Consider the following 23,311-nt stretch of genomic DNA (forward strand, 5'->3'; position numbering starts at 1 on the left):
ACTCTATCAAAGAATTTTTTTTTCCAAATATCCAACCTGAACCTCTCCTGGCATATCTTAAGGCCATTCCCTCTCATCTTACCACTAGTGACATGGGAGGAGAAGCCAACCTCGACCTTTCCTCAATGTTTTTCTTGTAGTGAAGGGCCAAACTAAACACAACACTCAAGGTGCAGCCTCACTGGTGCCAAGTACAGAGGAAGATCATCTCCCTGTTCCTGCAAACTGTGTTAATTCTGACAGAAGCCAGGCTGCCACTGGCCTTCTTGGCCAGCTGAGCATATTGCTGGCTTGTGTTCAGCTGGTTCTCTATGTTCTCTATGCAGTTTTTCAGCTCCTCAGCCCCAAGCCTATAGCTTGGGGATTGTTATGTCCCCTATATGGGATTGTTATGATCAAAAAGCAGTACCCAGAACTACATCTTGACTAAGCTCATAGTTGGTCTCAGCACGCTGATCCAGCCTATCTAGATTACTCCATAGATCCAACACAAAATATATAAAGTCCTTCCTATAATGTAATAAAAATATATAGAATAATTCAATTCATCTCTCAAAAAATAATAGCTATTCCAACATAAATAAACCTTAGACAAAAAAAAAAAAAAATATTACCTTGTAAGAATATTACCATTGCTGGTTCAAGCAGTAGATATGAAATAGCAAAAGCAGGTATCAAATATTCTGTTTGTAAAAACAACTATTTGCTATTGTCTACTGGATCACGATAAATTTTACCAGTGGGTCACATAAGTCTGCCTGATACAAGAGAGGAACTATTAAAATTTCAGGGCATTTTCCTGGCTCTCAGAGTTCAGGATGGCCCTGGTAGCTGGAATTGTATTGCACCTGGACCTGCACATGCTACTGTCCTCAGAATCTCATGAACAACCCACTTTCAACTCTGACTGATGTGCCCTTGTGTATCACTTACTCTGCCTGTCAAAGCAAAAAGGAGAAATGGTCACCTCTTAAAGAGATTTACTGAGTAATAAGAATTTCGAGCCATACAGCACCATACAGCCATACTCACAACTTAACCCCAAAGAAGTGAGATTACAATCTCAGGTACCATGAAAGGCTCTACTGATGAGGACCCTTCAAAAAGTCACACCCTCCAAACAAGATCACTAAGGCAGACAAGGCAGATGCGTGAATGATACGCACAATGTGTGACATCTGACAACTTGTAGCACTGTCACATTTACAGAGGAACAGAACATGCAGGCAAAGCTCAGCACAGCTGGCTTTAACACCAAGAGTCCTACCAAGTCCAGATAAGATTTAAGTTCATATTCTTTCCAACACTTTCTCATTACAGAGGGTTGAAGCTTTAATCTTTAATTCAGTGCTTCTTCAATTTCACTTTACAGATGTAATTTCAGCCTCACTGTTTTTGCCCATCAGTCTCTGAAAAAAATAAACCGTACTGCATTCCAAATACAAACTAGTTATTTACTTCGAACTCTGTTTTAAGCACCTTCAGGCTTATACACAGTAAATCAAATTGGCTTCCTCTGGCAGACAGCTGGCCAGAAGTACAAGAGGTTTCAAGCTAAACCAAAGAGTTATTTTAGTTTGAATATGGTAGCAGGATGATGAGACTTATGCTAAGAACAGATTAAATGTACAGTCGAAGTATTTATTTGGTCGAGCATGAACATGTTTTCAGTCAGCCAAATGTAAGTCTATGACTTCTGCAGGTTTGAGTATCTGGGTCCAAAGCCCCCTGATGTTTTATAGGAGAAACACTCTATCAGACAGACCACAGCATTGGCCCTGCTAGTCTTCTGATTTCACAGCTTATTACTGCAGGAGCCAGCAACAGAATTTATTGTCTATGGGAATCTTTGTTCCAGCTGTGCACAAACCTTTAATAAGATATTAAATGCTGAGATCTACAGGCTAAACTAGGCAGGAATTTGAACACCAGAGTAATGACATAGGCAGCCTTCACCTTCAAAAGAGTTAGCCATGGTTTTTTTTTAATGCCCTTCTGTCCTGCCCTGAAGCACTATCCAGCATGGGTGCTGACACAGTCCTTTCTCCTTATCCCCATTTAAACCAATCAAATTCTAAAAAGTGGTGGAGTCTCTTTCTTTTCATTAAACAAACAGAAATGAACAAACAAGCTCACAGAAAAGGATTCAGGGGTTCTGGTGGACAAATAAGCTTGGCATGAGTCAATGAGTACTTGCAGTGGGAAGGCCAACTGTATCCTGGGCTGCATCAAAAGAAGAGTTGCCAGCAGGGACAGGGAGTTGATTGTCCCCCTGTAGGCAGATCTTGTGAGGATGCATTCAGGCCAGGGTTCCCAGCACAAGAAAGATGTGGGGCTATTGGAATGGATCTAATAGGATGATCAGAGAGCCAAAGCACTTCTACTATGAAGAAAGAAAGGAATTTTAGGAAATGACTTCAGATTTGATGTTTATGATAAAATCACCATCCTACTGATCATTTGTGGTGCTGATAAAAGAGAATTATGCTGCTCCTCATCCACAAGGTTTCAAGGGCCATCCCATCACTCACCACCTGGAAAAGTGTTTGAAAATGCAGTGAAACACTAATGGTCTATGTCTTGTCCTACAAACAATTCATGCTTCTATAATTCATGTTTCTATTTTCTGAAATGTGATGAGCCCCTGTTAGCATCCCAACCAAGTAAAATCCTGGCTTTTTACTTACAGTCCAAATCCATCTTTTTTTATATTTAAGCTCTCCATTTAAAATGTATGTTTAATAATTGGTGGAACCCCTTTTAGTAGAAAAATAGGAGTTATGCCTACAAAACCAACAGATTTTTGTAACAGTAACAACAAATGGTTTCAAGCTATGAATTAAAATTCATAATCCAATTGCTGTAAGTGTCTATATTCCTCACTATGAATCAGTTTCTTAGCACTTTGTTACCTGTTTCATGTCAGGAGCAGCAACAGTGAATTGCCAAAGTAATTTTATAATAATATGGCAGTGAGGATGTGAAAAAATGGAGAATAGCACATTGAGTGGAAAAGTAAATGGATATTTTTAGTCTTTGTGTTCTTCTTCAAGTAATATTCAAATCAACATATTTTTCATATATGAATGTTTTCTGAGAGAGAAAATATGCAATATATGTTATTTTAAAAAATCTAAATTTAAAGCAACGACCCATTTAAAGTATTCTACAAATGCTTCCATCTTTATTCCTTACCACAAATATCAGAAAAAAGCTAATTGATAGACTACGGCCATCTTCGTTTTTATGTAGTTGTAAGTAGTATGGAGAGGAAAAAAATATTAATTAAGAGTGACTTTAGAGAAGGTTTGAATCCTAAGATGCACCAACTGGAGGATGTCCAATAAAAAAATTCCTCTTCCCATTCACAAAAAAAGCCTTATGCTGGCCAGACTAACATATTTCAGGAGTCTGTCCTCAAGCCTTTCCACTCCTCTGGACTTGGATACATTTTTCAGGACTTCGTCCATCTATTTTAATTCAACCAATATCTTCATGATCATTGAGTTTGAGCTCCTAGATAAGTCCATTTTAATCCTACTATAGACTGTCACATTTCTCAAGTCACTTTTTTTGTGCCTGTACATACCATCATATCTCAGATTTTAATAATGAACTATGACATTCACTTTCTTTTATTTCTATGTAGCAATCTCCTATTCTGCATCATCACACTTGCTTTTCAATACTGTTTATTTTTGTCTCTTCTCTTTCTCCCTCTCATGACTTAGAGCAATTCACCTACTACAGTAAACTATTGCATAAACTGGTAATGTTGAAAATGTACTTAGACAGTTTTTCCAGTTTTACGTCAAATGTTCTCAGGTGTTGTCAAAAATAAGATGGCAAAACGTTTCTCCTTCAAGAAAACTCTTAAAAATTAATTTCAGAAAGTATTTTTCCATTTATTCGTTCACTCTGCTTCTTTCCTTACCTTATATTCTTACCTCTTTTCTGATTTATTAGAAAATAAGCTCTCTAAAGAAAAAAATCGAATCCTACACATTAGTAAAGCAGTGTATGTTGCACAGATATTTAGCTGTAGGTTCCTTATGTAAACAAGCCATAGTATTCTCCAAGTTCTAAGTAGATTACTGATTAAAATATAACACCTCAATTTTTAAAATAATTATTGCAGAATAATTCAGGCTATTCCAATAACATAATTACCAGGCTATGATTTCCAAAGTGTTTTGTGGTTAGTATTTATCTGTGTATATCAACAAGCACTCAACAAGACATACAAACAAAAATTCCAAGCCTATTTTCTCTTGGGACATGGTTTTCCTTTCTTAGTGAAGTAGTATGGATTGATGCCTATGAGTAAACATCCATCACTGCCACAGTGAATATTCATCTTAAAATAAGTTTACACATGATGGAAAAATCAGTTAATAAGAGCAAACATGCCTACTTTTCTTAATGCTAACTTTTAAAAAATATCAATTTACCCTCAATTACTTTCAGTCATTTGCTTTTGCGTTAACAGAGATAATAAAGTAAGTTCAGGATTTTCTGTCATAGTTAGCCAAGATCCTTTCAGGCTGTAAGTGCTGTCAATTCAAAGTCTGTAAAGCATCTGCATAAGTTGCACAAAATTCAGCTTCCCAACACCAGAAACTATACTTTTTTTTTTTTTTTTTTTTTTTTTTTTTTATATATATATCTCTAAGCAACAAGCACATCCACACACATCAGTGAAAAATCAGTAAAATCCCTGCGTTGATTTTCTCCCATCATTTGACTCCAAGTCATATTTCTTACCTATTTATCCTAGACAATGCTGTAACAGAAGCATGAAATGCATATCTTCCAGTCCACAGAAATTCCTCTTACTTTATAATTCTTCATATTAGTACAAAACATGCACAATTAAAAAAAAAAAAAAATCAGATCTTTTATTGAAAGATTTTGTAGCTTGGGTTGAAAGACTCTTTACTTATACAAACACAATTATCCCTGCAAGATAGAAATGAACATGTGGTGATCATTGCCACAGCTCAATTTTGTCAAAGAGGGAGTACCAGACCTTTTATTTTCTTGATGCAGTCCTCATTCCTTGTCATCTCCGCTGCTGAATGTCACTGCATCTACTCCTTCTCCAAAATGTCTGTTCTCTCCTTTACTTCTTGCCAGTTGTTTTGGCAGTAGCAACTCTTAATAGCACTAGGACAGCTAGTAAGTCCACAAAGATTGAAGGCATTTCTCTGAATCACGTCACTTTGGCTCACCTTGCTAGCAAGTCTGTCTCAGTAATAAAGACATGGGACTCAGACTCAGAAGAATAGCCAAAATGATGCTGTGCTGTTTATAGTGTATTTCACTGAAAATTCTTGCATACTTTTGCTACATGATGTAAACCGAATTTCTTAGTGTTATGTGAAGTTTCACTCTGAAGGCTTTTTCAAGCTCTAAAGAAATATGAAGTAGTCATGGAATTTTAGAAAATAATAGTTCTTAGGCACTGTAATTACCTACAATAAAATACAATTAAACGCAGTACGATTTTTAATTCCACCAATGCCCAAGGTGTTAATTACATACTGTGTTTTCCAGCATCCAGATATTATTGCTCACTTACTGCTGCTTCTAGGAATATGCTCATCTTAGAAATTGACTTTATTTTTGCTATTTATTACTAAGAAAACTCTGGTATGAAAATCATGTTAGAGAAGGAATTGACAAGTAGTGACAGGTGCCTACTGGCAGGCTATTTGACTAGAATTGCACTAATGAAGTTCCACCTAACATCTCTATTCATTAACAAAAGAAATTTTTCTGTTATGTCATTACAATAACAAATGATGAGCATCTTTGAAAAGGTAAACTGATGCACTCTGTTAAATTGATAAAAAACCTTCAGTATACTTATATTAGTTACTAAACCATAAAAACAAACAAAATGTCAATATAGAGGAGCTACTACTGTACAAGTGATTAAAGTCTGTATTTGGCAAACAAGGTATTCAAGCAGACAGAGGATAAAGAATGAACTTTTTTGAGTGATTCCAATGGCAATTAGTGTTATTATCATCAGAATACACAAAATAAAACTTCTTTGCAAATATGCCACAGGCTTGCTGTTGTTTTTTTTTGTTTGTTTGTTTGTTTGTTCACTGCATTTGTCATAGGCCTATTAAATTGTGACATTTGGACATGCTTGCATCACTGTGTAGGCTGAGGTAAGAGATAATAGTATTGAAGTGTCTGCGTCTGATGAAAACACTTCCTATTGGCATAGTGCAACATAAAAAATTATATATCACTGTCCAGAAAATGGCCAATAGGAATAAGAAAATGATCTACTCCTAATTAAATCTTTTACATATAAATGCAATTGCTAATCAAATCTATATACTCCATACTCTTATGCTCTGTCTTTTTCATTTGCACTTTGTCCTATAGCTTCTGAAGCAGATTTATAGGCTTCTTATATACTGTTGTGATTTCTTCTGTCTTTATTTTTAGGAAAATATGCTAAAAATAAAAAGAAGTGACTGTGGTTCAAGTAAACTACATCTCGTTATTCTGATAGCTATTTTTAAGTCATATTTAACCTCTCTGCAAAATATATTTTCTCTAGATGAACTTACATTACACTTGTGACAACTCACATTTTTATTAAAAGGAAGCAAATACGCTTGAATGCATTAAGTGACAGAAGTGTGTTTTTTTCAGTACAATCACAATATAAACCATACTTCCTTTAAAGAAAGGAAAGATGCCTTTAATTTTTAGTAATTCCCTTGCTGTGAAGTTTGTTTAACAAACCGTGCAAATAAATTGAATTCTAAAAATAACTATAATCCTAGCTAAGTAGTATATCATAAGACAACAAAACAGCGTTTTTCCAGAAATTCTGGGCTAAAGTATACTATGTTCCTCCTAGTACTGCATAACCATTTAATTTCTAATTTATATAGTAATAATTACCATAATATTTGTACAATGAATGAAAAGTTAAAATTCAAAATGTTATTTGAAACAGAAAAGCAGGGAAATATCAACAGAATTTATTATTTTTGTCAAGAAGTAGTAAAATCAAAGCAAGCACTGAGAATTGCAACAATATTTTAAATGCAAATTAAAATACCTCAGATAAAAGGCTAGAAGGCAAGTGATTCTCCCATCGAGGGATGATTTTCACTTGTCTCTAGGTATAACATTATGTGCACTGATGGGCTGATCAACAGAACAGAACTTCTCCCCATCTGTAATCAAGAGTGATTGATGGTTGGGACAAAAAAGTTGATTATCATGACAAGTCCACTGATGCAGAGAAAATAGGCTATGCTGGAAAAGGATGAAACCTGTTCAGAGAATACCTTCTAAAATCTTTATAAAAGACAAAAAGAAACATTTATGCCCATCCAAAAACAACTACCATAAATGAATTTGGTAAATTCACTATGTATGTATATCTATGTTGTTCCACCACGACATGATCTATATAAATCCCAAACAGAGTAAAACTTTTTGTTTTTAAAATCATAACTTTAGATCAACTCATCAGACGATTACATATAAAAAAAGTAGCTGTATGCTTTACCAGTAAAGCACTTCCTCGGATTCAATACATGTTTTAAATTCATAGTAAGGATTTTAAAGGCCATGGGGAAGTTCAGTATAAGTGCCATACTGGATTCTTTCCTGAAAAGAAGTCAGTCCCCTTTAGCCATATTAAACCTTTAAAGGCTTCATTTTCAATTGAGATAAAAAAAATGCGTGAGTAGGGGCAATACACGCTCGAAGGTACAGTTCAAAAGTGCACTTTTCTACTCCAATATAAAGCTTTTAAAAGCAGATATTGGGTTGTGCTTCCGCTCATTCATTGGATCGGACTCTCAGCTGTTAGCTGAGGTATGAGTAAGCACACAGAACAGGAATATCTCCAGAGACTGTAAACGACATGTGAAGAATGATAAAAGAAACAAGAAGTTGAAAAAGTCAGGCCTGTAGTTTCTGAAGTGGAATTTGTTCACATCAGGGGCCATTATGTTTAAAGGTAATTGTGACAAAATGAAATATTTTCGCTACAAGAGTTGGCTGCACAGATACATAAAGAAGACTGTACTGAAGCTATTCCAGGGCATGCAATTTTACTGACAACAAAGAAAAAAAATCTCCAGAATTAGTCTATTATTTAAAAATATTTTACCACTCTTGGAAGAGTACAAAAAACAAGACAGGAGAAAAAAACATTTTACTGTTAAGATATGTTCAGAAATAATTAATAATTTTATAGAGTAAAAAAACAAAAACCGAACAAAAACAACAACAAAAAACAAACAAACAACAACAAAACAAACAAGCAAATAAAAAAAACCCTCACATTTCACTTATCTCATTTTGGTGGAGATCATTCCACATCACAAAAAAATTGCACATTTTCTTACTATAGATTTTGACATATAAACTTGTCTGCTCCTTTCTCTCTCCTGTCCTTACCAGTGCCTAACAAAGTGTGCAGAGCAATTTCTCAAAGAATCATTGATAGGTGAATGAAAACAAAATATTTTGTCATTTTTAGTTAAAGTTTTTCACACCTATTATTAATAACCAAGAATCTCAGATGCTCAACTGTATAAATTCTTAGCCTGTTTAAATAAACCTGTAAGCAAGAAATTAGAACAGACCAAACAAAGCTAGGTGAAGATGGTTCAGAAGAGAGTGTACAACCTATCTTTCCTTCTTGGTAAATGACTTTCTTATAGAAAGAGGTTTCTGTAAAGAATTCCCATTACAGTTGTTCTTAAATTTAAGGTGTATTAAAGTTAACTGATTTATTTCATGTTTGGACTGAGGAAGATGACATGAACAATATTTTAAATACAAACATGTATGGCAATAAGAGATAAAGCTGAGGTTTCTCTCCTTGCAGCTGAAATGGGCAGTCTTTTGTAAGAGTGGAGCACATGAGAAAATTGAAAGAGACAAAGAACTTTTTTGCACTTTTATACGTTTGTCTGTCTGTTCTAATTTCCTCATTTACATAATGGTATTTTTCAATTTATAGTTGAAAATATTTCGATATGCTTCCCAATGGTGTTATGTGAAGCTCATTCACATAAAGATCCCCTCATTTTTCAGCAGGCATGAAATCTTTCTGTTGCTAGAGTAAATCAGACAATGTATTTACAGAGCCCAATTAAAAAAAAAAAATCACTAGTAGCATATGTATTATTTGCCTGCAACTCATCTTAGAATCTACATACACGTTTATGACATCAAAAGCAGATTTTGGAAAATCTAGGATCAAATATATCATTTTTGAACTTCCTCCCCTCCTCCCATCTCCCCTCAATACTTGTTTTTCAGATATATTCTGATATCCTAATTTAATCATTTCTTAGGAAAGGAAAGCTTCTGACAGTAACACTCATGGAAAGGAAAGCTTCTGACAGTAACACGCATGGATGTGCTTGTTCAAACAATTTTTCTCTTAAGTTATCTCACCTCTGCTACTCTTTGCAGTTCTAAAATCATCTAAGCCCAAGCATAAGTTAAAAGTTGGCCCCAAAGGGCAAATATTAACTTCAGTGCTAGAAGCAGAAACCTTCTAAACCAGTTTGTCAGAACACAGTCAGAGCACCGGTCATTAGTCTTTTGCAAATTATTAAGAGGACAATCAAAGAGAGCTGTTACCTATTTATTTAAGGAACATTTCTTGCAAACTCAAATAATTTCCAAGAGATGTCAAATTTTATACACAACTGGTTTATTTTACCAAAGCAAGTGATTGCTTTGAAAATGAAATAACCTGGAAGGATGAGCAGAGGTAAAAATAGAGATTTGACAAAGCTGAATAAAAAGAAGTATAAAGTGATGGGTCTGCATCATCATTAAGTCCTAACACAGCAATAGCTTCTCATCAACTGAACGATTTATCCTCTCCAGGATCATGTTCCTTATACTGACTGATGTGCAGCTGGCATAGATATTGGACATTTCTCAATACCCTGTGCTTGTGGAGGGACATGGGAATTGTAAACATAACATTGCTTTTTTCATGAATTTAAAGATTTCCCTTTCAACTACCATTGCTAAATGTGACTGGAGAGTGAATTTTGGAAGAAAAGCGTATCTTGTAGTATGAACATAGTGGATGCAAAGTGACTCCATCTCTTCCCATCAGCACCAACCAGCTAACATTCATAGATCAGAGCATATTTTGCAGGTTTATTTAAAAGACTGATAACTTAAAACTATTCTTTCTATCCTGAGGCGATATTTTGGGGGCTAGATACCTGTGTGCTGGTCCATGTTCTGCAGAAACAGAGAGATTTCTTATACAGAAAAAATTGCTTTCATTACAAAAGAGGAGACAGGCACCAGGATTAGTGGAGAATTTGTGCTGAAAGCTCTGTAGTTTGTGGAACACTGAATGAGTATTCACAGTGCATATTTGGTTTGTATGCAATGACTAACAGACAAGGAAAAATCCAAATCCTTAAGATATCAGTCAGGGGACTAAGTTCAACACCTTAAGAGGTGACATCGTCTAAGAGTAGACAGAATTTAAGAAAATATATCGTATTTTCTTTCAAACTACAAAAGAAAAAAAAATCCAAATTCTCTAGCATAGGAAAGATTAGGCTTGCATGGGTCCTGACTGCAATTCATATTGCTGCCACAGCGTTTAGAACTGTGTTCTAGGAAAGAGGAGGAGAGGAGGTAATGCATCTAAAATGTGAGATCTAGGCATATAAAACCACAGTCTAATGAATATCCAACTGGACAATATAATACTAGTGATTTGGGGTTTTTTGTTTGTTGCTTTGTTGCTTTTTTTTTTTTTTTTTAATTTGTTATGTATGTAGTGCATGAGTAAAACATTCTGTGCTGTTTCACTAGACTTTTCAAATGCCAAAAACATCTCGAATATTTTGTTAAGCGATTCTTTAGAATTTCCATAATAAATTCTGGATATCCTATTAAAATCTTAGCACTCATCACTTTCTGTGATTACTTGCTACTTTTTTCCAGTGAATAGAAGAAACTAGCAACTATGGAAAAGCTCAATTCTGACTCACATTCTGAACTCAATTGAATGGCATGTGCAATTCCACCACTGAAATCAGTATTTGTTTCTCCTAACACTGGATTCTGCAGTGCAGGAAAGATACTAGAAATATTAGCAATATTAGAAAGTGCCCTAGTTTTAGCTGAGACAGTGTAAATAACACACCAAAGTTTGGTTGTTGCTGAGTGATGGGTGCACTCCTTGGGCTGGGTATGTTACAGCAGAAGAGCCAATGTCATTATGGCACAGCAACAGGGGGTGGAACTGGCTTGGATTGGCCAAGGGGATGTTTTATGCCACGTGACGTCATGCAGAAGGCTATAAAGCTGTGAGGAATTGGCTGGGGGATAGGAAGTTCTCGGTGATTAACTGTTCTGTACCCTCATAATGCAACACTGACTCAAAGGGAATTGCACATCTGTATGTGTTTGCACAAGGAGCATCTCCCTAAAGATTCAGGCTAACAGCTTCACAGAACAGGGGGGGACTGGTTTCGAACAACCAGAAGTAAAATTGTCCTGAGATAATACACAGTCCTTGGTAGCTGGCAGTACTTGATTTTGATTAAGAAAACTGTATGTTACAATTCAAGGAGATTACTTTTTTTTTTTTTTTTAAATACCAAAGTAGTGTTATAAATCTTCACGTTAAGTTGTAATCTAAAACAAAATCTAATTCAGAATCAGAGGTACAGATAAAACCTGTAGAGAATGAGAAATGGTTAAAGCTACACACGCAGTGATCAAGGTAAATGCTACACATGGTTTTAAATACTCTTTAAGGGTATCTCTGAAAGTTGAATAATAACAGATTTCTGATTAGGAAGGTGAATTGCTAAATAATTTTAAGCAGTTAGAACCTTTGGGGTTAGCTTTGAAAGTTCCTCTGTCTTTGCCAACAGAAACTCAGACGGGGGTGTCCATTTTCTGTCACGGACAAGAAATGAAATCTCTGCTAACTCCGTCAAACCACAGAAACTGTTTTGCAGTTAGATGAGCACAAGGCCATCTAACCTCTCCCTCAGTTCTGGGATATCACTGAACATTCCCTGTCCATCCTCAGAACAGGCTGTCAAACTTGCTAAGATCCTCCACTGACAGGAAACCCACAACTATTCCTACTTCTTTCATTTCTGAATTTGACCATTTTAACTAGAATTGTTTTGCTTACTTATTATAATAAATAATAAAATAGTTTAAAAAGCAAATTAAGCTATCTTTTACTAAAACCAGGAAATGAAATTTCAGTTGGCCACAGCTCTTAGTAATACCCTTCCATATATTCCAAAACTGCTATCTTTCCATGTCTTTTTGACTTTATATTCATTCAGTCCTTTCTTCTTTCCACAGCCCAGAGATATTTTTTCACTTGTCATACTTATTGATTTATATTAAATATTGCCAGTATTTCTACAAAAATTGATAGCTAATAATTTTTTTTCATATTTACCCACCTACCAATAAAAGTAAAACCTTTTTCCCAGTTAGTTCTTGATGACGTATACTCAGATTGTGAGTCCCTTTTGTCCACTAAGCCATACATTTCTCATTTCACTACTTGTGTATTTAATTTTTTCCAATCTAAGCACAATAATTTGTACTTGCATTTACTGTATTCTTTGGAATTTTAAATTATTTTCTACAAATCAGGAAAATTTTGTACTACAATCCTGAACTTGCCATCTTTCATCAGGTACCAGTCACGTTACATTTTGATATCATTCACAGTCCCAGTATGTGTACTCTCTATTCTTTCAGACATACAGATATTAAAAATGTGGACTAGCAGCAAGTATGGAGCAGACTCCTGCAGATCCTGACTTGTACAGTTCTTTTGTTTTGACAGGAAGCAATCAACAAACAACAACAAACAGTGATTCCAGGATGAGGATCCTGCTCGACTTTCAGGAGAACATTACTTCAGCTTCAATTTAACACAAATAATTATTTCTGGCAAACATCTGGAAATACTTTTATAGATTATCATAATGGAATTCAAGACCTGTAAATACATCAAAATGCTGCCCAGCCTTCCTCTAAAAACAGGCTGAATTATCACTCAGGTATCTACTTTGTGCAAAAAAGTAAGAGAGACTCTCTTTGCAAGATTCGACCTGATTAGTAGATACTGACATTCCCTACATTAAAAAATGGTGAAAATTTGGTAAGTCGTGTTCCCCCCCCCCCAAATCCTGGTAGTGATTAGTGAGTTTGTGTTTAGTGAGTTCTTGCATTAGCAGAGTATATACTCCAACATCTACCTGCAGGGAAACCCCTTGAATTGTCCTACTCAAGTTAGCTGGAATTTGTTTTCAGGATGCTTATAGCAGATATTTTATATTTATTCAAAAGCATGTATTTAACAGTCCTTCTCAACAAGGCAAAATAGCAATGAACAGATAGAAAAATCTAACAGGCAACACACACACTTCCTGCTAAGAACATACTTAAATGGTTTTCCCTTTACTGGATGCTTAATATAAAGGTAAAAGCAATACACAGATCTCCCTCAATGAAAAATAAATAAAAAATAATTAAATAGTCACTGCTTGAAACAGATTCCACTGAATCTACAACTGCTATTCCAGTGTTATGTTGTTTTTTTTCTTCTCAGCACAGAGAAGCTTTGGTTACTTGCTCATTCCTCCCTTTCCTCATATGAGAAGATTTATTTGAAAAGAAATACCGAACACACAGCTGTCATGAAGATTTACAGATAACGCCTTTAGAAAGAAACTAAATGATTTTAGACTACTGTAGTGCCTTTCTCATTTTTCTCTGAAATGTAATTTTGATTCTGTGTAACCAGGAAAAAAGCTCTTTTGTACTGAAAAAAATCTGTATCAAAGGGGAGAAAATTCAGTATTCTCTACCAAAATGAAAAATTTCACAGACCAGTTTTATTGTAAACATTTCCATAATACTGTTGTGACGTAGGTAAATAGAATTTCTATTCATTATTCTCTGATAAATTCTATCAACAGCACCTAAAAATATAGAGATGCATCTGTAGAACAGCCACAAACCCTTAGGTTTCTAAACATAAAAGCTATTCATTTTTCTAAGTGTTTTAAATAATGTTCAGTGAAGTATGATTACAATGAAAGGTGCAGACATTCAGTAAATTAAAAGTTTTTCATAATACTAAGAAAAAATCTACAATGTGTGACTGCCATTCATATAATTTAACAACCAAAAATTGATAGTTAATAACTTTTTTTCCAGGGCAATCTTTTCTTTAAGTCTTCACGCTGAATCTGCACTTTTTTTTTCTACAAAAAAAAAAACCTGTTGGTCATGCAGAGTTACTCAAGCAACTGAGGTACTTAGCTCTGCCTATTCCACTCACATTGCAGAAAAAAAAAAAACCAATTCTAAACCTGCAGTAACACTGACTGTATATTATTTCTTGAAAAGTCTCAGCAGAGCACTTTGTGAATGTCAGTTGTAATAACTATACACACTGGAATGAGAAGAGAGAACCATAAAGACATCTGCAAATCTCTTCTGGGTGTTTAAGAGGGACAGATATCTTCCCACGTTAATCACTAGGCAATATTTAGAATTCTAGCCTCTCTATCCAACAGAAACACTGAGGATGCTTTAAAAATTTAGTTAGAACAAACTTCCTCTGAACAGCTCTGGCAAAGCAGAGTTCAAACCTCTTGGATTGAATGTGTGAAAAGACAACTAAATATCTGCTTCACAGCTATTTTTCCAGGATTTTTTTTTTTTACTGCAAATAGTCTAAATGAAGATATTTCTCCTGAAACTGTGTTTTGTTGTAGCTGTTGTTTTCTAGGTATTGTAGAGATCCCTGAAAATGGCCACTGCCTCTCTCCCCTCTCTACTTTGGAATCCTTTTTAAGAGAAGAACAGCATGAGGGCATACCAGTCCTCTGAGTCAGAAGTGTCAGTGTTCACTGACATTGTGTTTCCTTCTGCGTAGAAAATTGCTTATTTCATCTTCTTCTGGAAAATGCCTGCATCCTGTTGGCTGGAAAATGTTTTACTCCATGTATTAGTCTAACTTATGTATCCGCTCGTGACTAAGTCAGCTTAACGACATGTTCAACCTCACTTTTGCCTGTATCTTTTTCAAACTAAGAAATGGTATTCCTTCTATGAAAGAAGATTTTGGTATCACTGAGGTGTTTGATGACTTTTGAGGATATATGCAATGTATGATTCAGCCTGACATGCTCTTTCCAAAGATGAAGCTGAAAACCATGAGCAATAAGCCAGGCTACTCAGTCTGCTACTCAGTAGCAATCAGCTACTCCCAGTCAGTGGGATCTGCTGTGGTCCAGAAATCTCCAATATCCCTTAAAATTGCTGTTTGTGAGAGACCTATTGTGAATGGCTCAGTATTTGCAGTCATAATTCTAGCATTTGGCTTCTAAATGGAAGAGCGCAATCTGACTCTCCTATTTTTGTCTGTGAGAATTGCAACAGCTACAGATACTCTATTATTGTTTGCAATCCCTGTTTGAGACTATTGTCAATTTTGTAAGAGAAAGGTGAACATTCAGTCCGTGAACTAAAATATCTGGAGTCTTGAATGAAGGTTAAATATGGAATTCACACTGGTCTGAAAGTCATGACTGAGATCTTGTTAAAATTCTTTCTAAGCATTAAAAGCTGAGGGGATTGAAGAGAACTGCATTACTTTTGGGTAGTCAATTTGTTACAGAATGCTTCAAGGCTCAACTTAAATTTTTGACAAGTTTGTGGCTTTGATAAATAATTGATAAACTAAAAATGATTAACTGATCACAGAGATTTGCCTACAAAGAAAAAGCTGCACAAAAGAGCTCTTTCAATTCTTTTACAACTAGCATGAGGAAGGAGCCTTGTGAATGTATTTGGATTGGACAATGCTTTAAATTCAAACATTTTTGTTTTGACAAATGTGAATTCCATATATAACAGGTAATAACTGAAAGACATTTGGAAGGGGAATATAAATTGCCACCAGCAATGCCCAGACATTAGAAGATTAGAATAGCAGAAGACAATATATTGCACCATGTCAGGTTGTTTCCGCACATACAGTGTTGCTGGAGAAGAAAATAAAGTAGTTAGAATGTTCTCTGTATATTAGAGACCATTTCCAATTCAGACTGTTATATTTAATTGTTGGAGGAATGAGAGAAAGCAAGGTGGTAGCCAACAGACAAAAATTACCTGCATCTATTATTACTGTTATTGCTATTAAGATCATACTGTCAAGACAGGAATACTAAGACACAATTCTGGCTGGAAAGGTCTTTGTAAGCATAGCAAACAGAAGGTAAAATCACAGGGGTGCACATCTGAATAACTTCTAATATTCTGAGGAAGAAAAGGCAACTACATCCAGGGCTGGTAGAAGAATTAGCACCCAGCAAATATTTCAGAGTTATTAGCAGTAATGGATCAATCAGTTTTCCTATTTTCAGCCCATGCAGCAAAACTGAAATTGATGAGCTCGCAGAGATATATCCGCAGGGAAAATCTGGCCTGGTGTATAAACACTATCCAATAATTGTGTTTATTTGAAGCATCCTACAGTCTTTTCATCTGCTGAACCACAAACTGAAATCATCACATTTCATTTAGGTTCAATTTATGCAAATTATGACACATCCAAGAAGATAAGTACATATTTCTAATCTGATACAAAATGATTGACTTACATCAGAATTAAATCTCAGCTGGCAAATGTTGCATGATATGATTTGCTTTCTTCGATGAGGAAGAGGGACCCCAAATGTATGATTTATTACAGCTTTCTGAATTGGGTCCATCTGTAAAGAAAAAATACAAGGAAATATAAAAGCTTTTGCTGTTTCATCATATTTTACATTAACTATATTTGTAAAACAGACACCATGTCATTCCAAATCATCTTCCATACTAAAGAAAATTATTTTTTAGTAATATTTATTTTAAGTGTAGTTTTATGAAAAGGTAATGCAGAGAGGAACAAAGAAAAATGGAGTTAGATTATATTATAATGCATATCCTTAGTTCTGTTCTACATGCACCAGTCTCCCTTTGCTGACAAAATCTGAGTTGAAGACATTAAAAAAACTAATTTATCAACAGTATAACATATTTTTAAGCCATAGAAATGTTATCTAAATAAAATAAAAATATTCCATATAAAATTACTAAGAAAATGATCAATGGAACTGTGAAGGAATAGTAGGTAGAAATAATTCCCAAATAACTCAGTATTATGAAAAAAATACACACTAGGAACCAATAAATGATCCATTTCAATAAAGGAAATTCTATAAAGCCAATGAAAAATTCAAATTCTCCAAAGACATTTTCACAGCATTTTGGATCAAACTACATCTTCCAAATAAGTTCTGCTTTAAGGATGCAATTTGACTTTGATGAAAGGCATTATTCTGAAAAAGACCTCCATGAGAAAGCTGACCTGGCAGTATATGCAAGTCAGGGTTCTGTTAAAAAAAAAAATAAAAAAGACAATTTTGGAATTTTGGCAGATCTTCACTAAGTCTACTCAGAAAATTTTACTTTGATGAATGAGATCAGCTTCCCCAGATTTATTGGCCAAAATAATTTGTCTTTTTTTCACAAGCCCTGCAGAACTATTTTTAAAATCTAATAAGAGCTTTACAGCAATTTTGTAAAGCCACTATTTTTTATCTTTGAATTTTTTTATATATATATTTTTAAATGAAACAAATACAACTAACCAATTGTCTGGCAGTATCAGACAGCTTAATTTGCATGTGCCTTCAGAACAAAACACCTTTTCTATATCCATGTTCCCATTATTCACTTTTTTGAGTCAGTTAGCAAAGGGCTATTCAATAAAGAATCACAGCTTTCTCTCGGAGTAATCAATGATTCATGGAAGCTGTAATGGTAGACAGTCATGGCCTTTATTGCAGTGAATCCAAAACAGCTCACTAGAGAAGCAGTGTGTCATCTGACAGCTGTTCAGAGTCAGATATGAAGTAGGTCATGGGCTTAAACTAATTACTGTTGATAAGAAATTCAGATCAAATAAAAAAATCAATTTAAACTGCAGAGTTTTATAGGAATAAAAATAATAGTAATAAAAATAAGTATGCCTCAGTAATACAACCAGAAACTAAGACAATGACTAAAATCAGAGAATACTGAGTTCTAGAACACTGATGTGCGGCTTAAGATAATGTGAAGACTTTCTGCTGAGAGCAGACCATGTGCTTAGAGCACTCATTTTACTTAGTAACCCAATCTTTAAAAAGCCTATGGTTCAAAAAACACTACTGCAGGGGCCCAAAAGACAAAAGTAAATAGACAGAAACAGCTTTTCTTTTTTTTCAACTGCTCCGTTATTTAAGAGGTGACTTCTTATACCAGTAGTACTATTACCTTCACCTTGGCATTTTCAACACTAAAACATAACCTGGTCTCAATCAACAGTATTTTATAGCTGCCAGAATTTCAAGAAAGTAAGCTTACATTTTTAAGAAATTTTTGCATTGTGTCTTTATAGGTATAAAACATAGAAGGAAACCTCAAGCTAAGATACATGATGAAATCAATATATGGCAGCAGCAGCACATTGCACATTCTTTGATCCAGTGTATCTGCTTACTTTCACCTTCTTAACTGCAGTTCCACAATACTATTAGTTCAGCCTTAGGTTAACATGTTAAACTCTGACACACTATCTCACAAATGCTAAAAGACAGTTTATAAACATCTGACCTCTAATATCATATTTCCTCCTGAGCGCTCTAGGAGATCTCTGTTCAGTTACACTGAGGCCTAGATAACTTTAAACAGTAACTTCTTAACTCAGCTGGATCACCTTGTCCAGGATGATATATAATTAGGTTCTGATTACGAGGAAGATGTAGCACCTACCTTATGTTGTTGTAACACAATTCTATCCTTTATCAAGTAATTTTCTATAGTGGTACCTGTCTGTCATTTCAAATACCTCATGTGTTGACAGGTAGCAATGTAACCTTATGGATTTTTTTTTTTTTAACTTATGTTTCTGTGGTATAAAATGAAGGTTTTGAACAAAATAGGTCCAAATTTTTTCTTGACCCAGCATGTTTGACCCAGTTTTAATCACTCATTTTTCTACAACTAAATTCCTTAGAGGTAATCCTTTCCTGCTATTCTTTTTCCATTGATGCATTGGTCTTTTGGTTCTATACGATAGAAAAGAAAAATATTCACCACATATTTTAAAGAATTATCTACTACTTAATGGAGGATGACTTATGTCAAGATGCCAACAACAACAACCTACAGAAATGCCACACTGTCATTTAAAATTAGTCAACAAAACAGTATTTAAACATAGGTAGAATAAATATTACCATAGCTAATAAGCTGCCACAAATAAATCTACAGTTGGATTTAACTATGTTCACAGAAAGAATTCTGGGTTCAAATGAAATTGAATTTCTTGTGGAATTAATGCTCAGAGATTGAGAACAAGACAACTTTTCAGAATTGGGGGGAAAAAAAGTGAATATGTAGGGTAGTTTTTTCTGTATTTATTTTGATCTTAAGAAAAAATGTGGAATTTCTTTCTTAATGCTCCACACATTTTCTCTAGTTTATCTACTGATACAGAAATCCATCTGCACATTTTCATTTCTCTTTCTAAAGATGCAGACTTCTAGATATATAGCTACATGGCCTTATTGTGAACTGGGTGATTTGTGTTTGCAACTCTATAAGAAGAAGTGTTCTGGACAGCCTCCAAGATGATTAAGAAAAGCTACTTCAAAAAAAGAAAAAAAAAAACCACAAAAACCTTCTCTGCCAATTGCTCTTTGATACTGCAGAGCAGAACTAACTTTCAAACAGAACAGACTCTAATAAAAGCTGGGGGAGAATACTGGAGTGCTATTTGACATTGTTATTTTTTTCCTGGAGAGCTCATTTGGGAAATACTACCAATACATAAATTTCAAATAAACATCCAAAAGCACCAGATAAGCTTTCAGAAGTTTTATGCAAGAAATTTGAGAAAAGTAAAAGGTGCATTATAATATGCACTAAGATCTCAAAGACTCTGGAAGACAGAGAGGAGCCCTGCTGACGGTCAGAGGAACAAAAAGAAATAGCTGATTGTGAGGAAAATAGAGAGCAAGGATTTCATGGATGCATAAAGAGGGAAATAATATAATGTAACTGAGATAAGCAGCATGTGTAGAGATACTTAGGAGAATCCACACAATGCCTTACTAAGTAAAATAGAACACAATTCTTACATGTAGTATATCATTTACTTTTCACTACATCACCTTCTGAACTTAACCCATTCTTAGGACTGCATGATTGTTGCATTTTTTAGTAGCAAACTGTTCAAATGCAAAACTGCCTCCTGCCTTATAATTTTGATATATTAGTAACTGCTTTTTTGTGTTTGTACTAAAGTTACAGACATGTGGCTTAGTAGTTGACTAGCTATAGTATCTTCCCTCAGCCATGTAATGCCACTGTCATTTATAGCTGGAGGATAATTTTGTATGGAAGTGCTCTGGGCATAATTTGACTACTTCCCAATAACAACTGAGCACTTCTTTCTTCCCTCTGATCCCAGTAGCATTAAGTATAGAGATAATTTCCTTTACAGTTGTGCTGATCAATTATACCAATGTCACGCTGTTATATGACATCACTTTATATTATACTATTATATAATTTTTTTAATGAAGAAATTGATCGTTTGGAGATCTGCTTCAGATTCAGCCTTACACCACCCATATATAGTGCCTATATTATGCATACTGTTCAACTAAGTAGTGCCACCACATTCTCCAGGACATGTTCAAGATTTACCACAGCCACACATATAGGGTGGACAAAGAATGTGCCACAGATCTTCTTCTAGAATCAAACTTCCAGGAAGCATTTGACTCAGTGTCACACAGTACAGATGATTTTTCCATGTGCATCCATCTCAGATCTCCTGACAGTATTTCTTTATTGTACATATTAAAAAAACAAAAACAAAAACAAAAAACCAACCATGTAGCACACATTAAGTATATCTGATTCTTTCCATTTTAACTTACAATCTATATGATGCATTCTTAATATACTGGCATCCAAATCAGAAAGAGAACAGCTCAATTATTTGATCTTATGTATATTTGACATTCTGTATTTTCATAAGAATTGCAGCCTATCTTATTCTGACCATCACTTTACTCTGTGAATACTAATTTTATATTCTGACCATCACTGTACTCCGTGAATAATAATTTTATAAACGAACCAAAGATCACAACACAAAAAGAAGGATGGGAGAAGCTTAATGAAAATAATTAAGTACAAAAATGGATGTTCAACAATATTTTGGTATCATGAGAAAGTACAATAATATGATATCAAATGATAAAAATACTTGTTCTGGATGTTCTACCATGGATGGTTTATCCATTTGTAACTAATTGATTCAGTACTGTCTTACATGAATAATTATGTACTGAATTGGAATCAGCACTGCACATCTTACTGTCTACTATTTCCCCTCTTACCAATGTTAGAAGCAACCCGATGTTTTTGATGGATATAAAACAGAAATATTACTCAACCCAGTTAAATGTAAAATAATTCATGGAAATTACCTGCAGCAATTGTAATAATGTACAATATTAAGAAAATATATTTTCATAAACAAACAAACAAATCCCTGTAAACGTTTCCCATTGTAACATGCCTATGTAATTTGAATAGTACTTCAGAACGAATTCCCAAAGACCGCTTTTTTTATTCTCTTGTTGAAAGCTTTTAAGTGTCTAACCATTTTATTCTTTCTTATATGAAGCTATTTAACTGTAGCAGTTGTGTAGTCACTGTTCTGATGCAAGTCTAGCACTTTTCTCCGGCTTTATTTTTTTTTTTTCTTTTCTTCTTGTGGACATTTTCACTTGGCAGTGAGGTGCTGAGGCAGCAGCACCATTTCTGGCATACTGCTTTAATATAGAGAAACCAGTCAGAGCAAAAGGATTTGCATTCACAGTGGTATTGTGCAGAAATACTGTAACCACATAGCAATTATGCAAATCTGTATACTCTAATAGTGGTTGTCAGTCAAAAGAGAAGAATTTGCATATGCTAAGGCTAGTGAGAAATAATCACACAGTGATTATGCTAATCAACCACTAAACAACATGTGAAGTACTGTCAAACTGGAACAAATCTCTGTATGTATGTGCTAAATAGAGAAATATCCAGAACTAAAAGAACATCAAAATTGTAGATCAAGCCCTTAAAAACAGGAAATACCTGAATTTAACATATTTAAGGATACACATTTTTAAAATATGATCACTTATTTTTTCTGAAAGACGCTGTGTTTGTTCTGTTCACAAGGTGGACAACATTCACTTAATGAGCAACTGTTCAATGTTTTGTTTTCTTGGAGTGGTTCAATGAATGGCCCTAGACATTTACTGCAGAGCTGAAATCCTGCTCTCATTGGGAATTATCAGTCTTTTCATTTGCACTCCTACAGTTTTTTTCAAGGACATGGGATTTGAGTACTTCACAAAGAAGTGAAGTACTAATGAAGAAATTTTGAAAATAAGTTGAAAGATGATATTTCCCAGAAATAAAGGACAAAACTGTGTTCAAGTTTCAGTTATCCAATTTAGTAAATCTTATAGTACTTATTACTGTATTATTTTTCATATGTTCACCACACAGTTCCTCAACTCAGATTCATCTGGGGAGGTGCTACACAAGTCTAAATACAGCCTTATATGTTGGACTCAAAGACTCATCCAAGAAAATTTTGGATTAAGTGACTTCCCTTCCATCTCTCAGAACAATTCTCTGTGGTAGTATTCAACTGGCTTTCTGGCTGGCATAGCCTTTCTTTTTCTTCTGTCCCATCTCATCCAGATATTTTTCCAGTTTCTTTAACAAATAAATCAAGATTATAATAGATATTGGTATTCTGAATTACAAAACCATGATTGTTCCCAAGTGTTCTTCCAAAGGACGCACAAAATTCTACCAGGCCTAAAAAGTTCTCCCAAAAGAGAGAAAATGAAAGGGAACTAAACGTGGCATGTTTGTCATATTTCTCAATTATCCAGTGGACAATGCTCAATAGTATGATTGCAGCAAAAGAACAGACTAACATGAAATAGACCACCTTGAAATTGAGATAATAATTTGCAGCATTCCTGACAAACATTTTAAAAGTGGTAAGAAAAGATGGGGTAACTTGTTTCTTTCCAGTAGTTTACTAAAATGAGTACTGGCAGACTGTAAAAATATAATTAAAACCAAAACAGTT

General features: G+C 34.6%; 1 protein-coding gene across 6 annotated transcripts in view; it reads right to left on the reverse strand.

Annotated features, from left to right (window-relative positions):
- Positions 1–23,311, reverse strand: part of ZNF385D (zinc finger protein 385D) — a 379,952-nt gene that overhangs the window by 72,792 nt on the left and 283,849 nt on the right. For all 6 annotated transcript variants that reach the window (XM_048951270.1, XM_048951269.1, XM_048951273.1 and 3 more), the window contains one exon: positions 16,701–16,811. In XM_048951270.1, coding sequence (XP_048807227.1) covers positions 16,701–16,811 — 111 coding nt within the window. The remainder of the gene's footprint in view (positions 1–16,700; positions 16,812–23,311) is intronic.

Source organism: Lagopus muta, chromosome 7 (assembly GCF_023343835.1).
Source record: "Lagopus muta isolate bLagMut1 chromosome 7, bLagMut1 primary, whole genome shotgun sequence".
NCBI lineage: Eukaryota > Metazoa > Chordata > Aves > Galliformes > Phasianidae > Lagopus > Lagopus muta.